This window comes from Lagopus leucura, unplaced genomic scaffold (assembly GCF_019238085.1).
Source record: "Lagopus leucura isolate 7727_CA_CO unplaced genomic scaffold, USGS_WTPT01 Super-Scaffold_100022, whole genome shotgun sequence".
Lineage (NCBI taxonomy): Eukaryota > Metazoa > Chordata > Aves > Galliformes > Phasianidae > Lagopus > Lagopus leucura.
Genome location: NW_024962275.1, coordinates 6368312 through 6374311, shown reverse-complemented (window position 1 = coordinate 6374311; position 6000 = coordinate 6368312). Strand labels below are relative to the sequence as shown.

The 6000-nt window shown below is 44.4% G+C and overlaps 1 protein-coding gene across 1 annotated transcript in view; it reads right to left on the bottom strand.

Moving 5' to 3' along the window:
• Positions 1-1337: 1337 nt before the first annotated feature.
• The window catches only part of BRINP1 (BMP/retinoic acid inducible neural specific 1), a 52929-nt gene continuing 48266 nt past the window's right edge, over positions 1338-6000 (bottom strand). Inside the window, exon 7 of the mRNA XM_042879046.1 lies at positions 1338-2513. Within this exon, the coding sequence (XP_042734980.1) occupies positions 1373-2513 (1141 nt within the window). The 3' untranslated portion in view covers positions 1338-1372. The remainder of the gene's footprint in view (positions 2514-6000) is intronic.

Sequence of the window (6000 nt, the reverse complement as noted above, 5' to 3'; positions counted from 1 at the left end):
ACACTGCAAAACTTTACACAGCTTTTGGTTATTTCAGGTTTTTTGTCTGTCTGATAACTCAACCCTTTTAAATCTGTCTTTATCTTTGTAAACTGAGAGCAGATTTTTGTGAGTTCTGGAGATACTGTAATAAAATTTTTCTCATCTGCTTTCTGTTTGGTTTCGTATGTTTCTTTGTTTGTTTGTTTGGTGGACAAAGAATGTGAATGAAGGATATTCTTCATAGGTACAGAATCATAAGAAAATATAAGGGATTTTTCCTTCCCCAAAGAACTAAAATCACCCATGTACCCCTCAGCATCTCCAGATTTCCTTGGAAATACGTTTTCTTTACCTATGCTTTGGGTTTTTTTGCGGTGATGGCGGTTTCCCAGTGTTATCAGACATACCAGAACATAGGCTAAAAACCAAACTCAGATTTGCCATTAACTCCAGGTTTTCCAGTGTGAAATATAGTTTTGCCTTTCTCAATTTTATGGTATTCATACACCTTAAAGAGCAGTGACTCGGGAAGTTTTACAGAGGTTGAGCTCTGGCTTCACTGAAGGCAACAGCAGCCTGCTGGCAGGCATGGAGTGAAACGAAAGGAGACCTGACCCATCCTTCTCTTCAGCAAGAGCTGACACTACCTCTGGTGAGAAGTCTTCCAAAGTGAAAATGCCAAAGTGATGCCACCTCAGATCTGCATCCACCCTTCCACCTGCTGTGTCTTCTCCCCGATGAGGCCCTTGCTTTAATCTCAAAGGACTGCCATCACCTTCCGTCCTTCAGCAAAGCTCAGCATGGGCTGGGTGAATAACTCAACATAAAGCTGGCATAAATCTCAACAGGAGAAATATCTTTTATCTTTAACCATTTACTCCCACTAGGAATAATGGCAGTTCTTTTACATTTACATATAACTCTTTTTTGTTTGTTTGCTTTGAATTTTTTTTGTCTCTTTGTCTTGGCACCTGCATAGCAGAAATCTTTACAGTTCATTACAGAAATTTGCCCCTCTCTCTGCTCCTCCCTTTATTTATTTACCCTGCTGCCCCTGAGGACTAGCAAGCAACACCTCCAAGGTCAAGAGAGAGTAAGGTGTTACTCTTTTATGACGGATTATAGAAATAACAAACATGCCTGACAGTTTTATACAGCTGCTAGAACGGGTTTAGTTTTCAACAAATGAAGAATTTCCTCTTTTTTTTTCTCTTTTGTATATTAATTACATTTTACAAATTTTGTTTTTCCCCCTTCTTTGCCTTTTTCCCCCTTTTCTTTCTTTCTTTTTTTACTTGTTTTTTTTTTTCCCTTTTTTTTTTTTTTTTCCTCTTTTATTTTTTTACAGCAAAAGGATCAGTCACCAACGTGTCCCACTGAAAAGTCCGGGTTAGCAGAGTTTGGCTGTCATCTGGTCCGACTGTTTGAGGATCTCGGTGTTGTACAGGTCTAGAGCGTGGTTCACACGGATGATTTCACTGTTGGTGAGCTTCAGGCGGTGCTTGAGCATACAAGAGAACAGATCCAGCTGGGGCTTCCCCGGGGCCACAGGAGGTGCCAGTCTATTGATTCGGTCCCGAATATCCAGCAGCAAGAGCATGACGGAGGAGGAAGAATAGAACTGCCCACCTTGCGTGTACGACTGGTTGACCTGCTGCACGGCGCTGCGCAGAAGGTCAGCGTTGAAGCGCAGGCTGTAGCCGTACACCTGCACGTCCGAGATCTTGATGTAGAACTGGCGCTTGCTGGGGTCAGAAAGGTCCACGGGCCCTTGGCCCGTCTCGTTTCGCAGCAGGGAGGGCAGCCGTGTCCGGCTGCGTAGGTAGATGTGGACAGTCTCGAAAAAGGTTTTCCACCGGTTTCCCAGTAGCAGGGTCCAGTTGTAGCACTGGCTGTTTTGGAGGCGGATTTTCTCCCAGCGTGGGTAGCCGTACTCCCCAAAGGGCATGTTCCAGCCCTCGGAGTGACTCCCGCTGAACGGATTGACATAGACAAAGAACATAGGGTCCAGGCTGCTGTTGCGCATCTGGCAGATGCGCATGGAGATCCCAATCACCATGTGGATGAAGTCCATCCTGTTCTTGTTGCTCTTCAAGGTGAGGGACATGCGTTTGCGCCACCTGGGGTCAAAGAAGGTGTCCAGGCGGATCTCGTTGCTGATGAAGGTGGTATGCACGTACAAGCGAGAGTCCATTTTCTGCAGCAGGTACTTCAGTTCTAGGTCCTGGAAGTCCAAGTCCGTCTCGAAGCTGATGAATTGCTCACTCCGCTCTGAGTCTACGTTCTGAGGCTCGCAACGGCCCCGATAAAGCTTATAGCCCTTGTTGCACGAGCCACAGAGAGAGATATTGGCAAGGCTGCACATGGCACAGCTGTTGTTGCCCCCAATGATGCAAGGGATGGGACGCTGACACAAGCTGGTGCCACCGTGGCAAACACAGCTCCGCTGGCTTTCCAAAAAAGTGCCCCAAAACCCATTCTCATTGCAGTAGAGTAGGGACTGGACCCGGGTAAGCCATTCCTGTATTGTCCTGCAGGTAGGAAGAAGAGAGAATTAGCATCATAGAGCCTCACAGAATCTTTGGTGTTGGCATCTTTCTATGGTCATAGTGCTTTTAGGGATATAACTGGAGCAGAGCTTTCAGGGCATTGATATCCTACTACAACATTTGGGAACTATTCCAAGTTACTTCTAGGCTAAATCTTACATCTGGTGTTTATTCCTCCCACAGAGAACAAAAGCCCTCTAAGAAATAGCCATAAGTTAGCACTGATCATCTAAGGGCTCTCTCTTCATGCTGCTCTAAGAGCTGAGACTGGCTCAGCCTTCTGACAATGCTCCCATCAGCGTAGTGCTGAGAAAGTTCAACCATGGGAACAGAGCTGATAAAGCACTGCCAGAGGCTGAAGTGTTATCAGGTATTGCAGCATAACTCCTAGACTGGCGGGAGGCAGCCGCCCATCTCCATATCACAGGCAATTCCCTCCACTCCCCAAAAACAGATTCTGTAATGGGATGACACAAAGCCAATAGTAACCTCTGCTCGTGGTGCAGAGTGCAAAACCCAGCAGAAGAGTATGCAAGTCAGGGTGCACAGAGACCAAGCTGCTTGAATGGATTCTCCTTTAAAAAATCTGCTGCTAATTCATGTCCTCTTACAGCTTCTCATCCAGCCACACTTACCCATTCCCAGGTCCCACCACTCCCATCACTGCTCCATGAGCACCCTCATCTCTGCATCCCACAGCCCTGCATTGGCTCCTAATGAATGACACCATAACCCACGTTTGCTTTTCATATGACCGCCCTGCAAAGCTGCCTCGCTGCCCCTTCTCCCCCCTCTCTGGGAAATCTCAGCACAGCAGCTCCTTTCTCTGCAGCCTCCAGCAGAACGCCTCGTTCAGCCTCGTCCAGCTCCCTCCTCCCCCATCCCGCCTTCCCCTCAGCTAATGAATACTTCATTGTCTCTTCTGGGCAAAAAGTTCTTGGTAGCACTGCAGTGAGAGGACTGGCTAATGACAAATTAGGATTCAGTCCCTGTAGAACAGAAGGAGTGATTATGGACAGAGGCTCTCAGAGCTGGATTAGTGAAATTCATGGCACCTGCATCGCCTGACCTCCGAATAATCATTAAGCTGTAGGCTGTATCAAAGAAGGCATTAAATGATACAGCAGCAAAGAACAGCAAGATGATTAGGGGGAGGGAGTGAGAGGAGGGATGAGAGTGTAAAACAGAGGACAGCACTGGAAGGAAAGAAATAATCGAGGAGCAGAACTAGAAAGGGAAAAGGAGAGGAAAATGTGCAGGTAACAGGAAAAATAGGTAAGAAATGCAGAAGGCTTAGGGATGCTGAAAGGAGCAATAACTGAAAGACAGAGAAACTGCAGGAAAGAAAAGAAGCACAAAGAAAACTGAGAAAAACACAGTGAAGGGGAAAAAAATGAAGTGAATCATCACAAAAACTCAGAAACCTTGAGTACGGGAAGGGGCAATTTTCACATTCCTCCTGTGGTACAGGGCTGTCAGGGTTGCCTGCCTATGTTCAGAGCTAGCAGGAGCTCTCCTGCCAGTGGAAAAGCCTGGTCCCTAGAAAAAGGGCCCAGGACATTGCCTGGCTTCTAGGACGGTTCTGCTTGGAGCACTGCAAGTTTGAAGCTTTATGGTACAGATTTCATATGTTGATAATGACAGAGTTCTTGAGATGTGAGCTGTGCAGAAGGGATGCTATAAAAATTGGAGTAAGATGACCCCATCCTATCCAGCTGGTGTGTTCTGTCCTAGGGAAGAATAAAAAGGAAAAAAAGAGAGAAAAAAAAAAGAGCTCTCCTTCCTTCCTTATCTTTTACCAACTGTTGGTGGAGCAAAACAACAAAGGAGTTTTGGCTGATATTTTGCAATTGAAACTAGTAATTTTCCTGTTCCTCAGATCAACTTAGTGGAAGAAAGATGGAAGGAGATCTGCAGGAATTGTTCTGTGTGCACATCTTAGCGCTCAGCAAAGACACAAGTAGGACACAAGCGAAGAAAAGAACTACCCACCATCTGCTGATGGCAGCAATAAAGGATGTAATTAAATGAAAATGCAGAATCCAGGGCAGAGCTGGGCACGGACTACAAGCATGACAATGGGAAGCATGATAGAGAGAGAGAGAGGAAAAGCAGTAAAATTACCCCATTTTATCCTCCAGCTTGGTCAGGGTAAGCATATACACAGAATCAGTCAGAGCCCTTGGGCTGACAGGAGGCAACTCCTTGAAATACTGCCCTTGATGGCTCAGCTCATGTGAATGTAACCAAGACAAGACAGAAGGCAGCTGAAAAGAGCCACTGTTTGAGAGCTGAGAGTCAGCAGCAGAGTTGCCATTGACTTTTATTTTTATTATTTTCCCTTTCATTAAGCTGTCATCAATTTCTCTTTCTCTCCCTTAATAAGATTGCAAGAGTTATTTTGCTTAATGTTTGCTACCTCTGCTAATTTAAATATGAAGCACTAGAGTATTTGAAATCAATAAAAAACAAAACAGTCTACAAAGGTAACTGGAAGCAATTTCACATTCAACTTTAATATCCGATGCTCCAAACTTAAATGAAAATAATGACATCCAGGCAGAACTGCAAGCACTAAGTTGCAATGGTTCCTTGCAGTTGCGCACAGGAGTCATGCAGCCTGGCAATGCTGGGGACTAGGAGCCAGGTGGTTGTGTTTCACCATTTAAAACCTATTGCACAAGAACAACAAAACCAAACCACCATCCAGCAGAACAGATTCTTCTTTCTTTTTCCTTCTTCTTTTTTTTGTTTTCTCAATTGCAAAAACAAAGGTAAGAATTTAAGAAGTTCTCCTTTACAAGCTCAGCTTTCACTGTTCGCAGCAGCACTAGCTGCTGTGCAGATACCTTTGGGCTTTCTGTACACAGCAGTGAAACAGACATTGCTGTTTTCATTCTCAGCAGCTGGGAGGAGTATTTTAACTAATGACAATATGGCTGGAGCCCAGAACATGTATCAACCCCCTCCTTTGGTGTTATTTATGTTTTACATCCAGAATTTTAAAATAAAATATGACTGTAGGTGCCCATTCAATATTGAAGCTTTAACAACTGGGGAGTGGTTTCTTTTTTAAACCAACAAACTTGGCATCAAAGAGGTGCTTTAAGTAAAATATAAGCAAATATAGATATTTATATTTCTTTTTTTAGCTGTTACAAAAGGTTATGGAAAAGTTATCCTAATTGCAAAAATCCCTAATCTTCCTTTCTGTTGGAAACACCACCTCTTCCTTTCCCTGAGGGCAATGGACAGCAGTCCTATTTCTTTTTTTATGTTGCTTTTGAATATATAATGTGTATAAAAGAAGGAGAGAGGCTTGCTCTTAATAGAACCTTTCCATCCTTTCAAAGCCACGGGCATGCTCAATAAGCGTCTGTTGTTCTGTACGGTAACAATTAGGAAATTAGAGTATTTCCAAGCTGTGTGAAAAGAGCAATGACATGCATACCTCTTCCACCACAGAGCT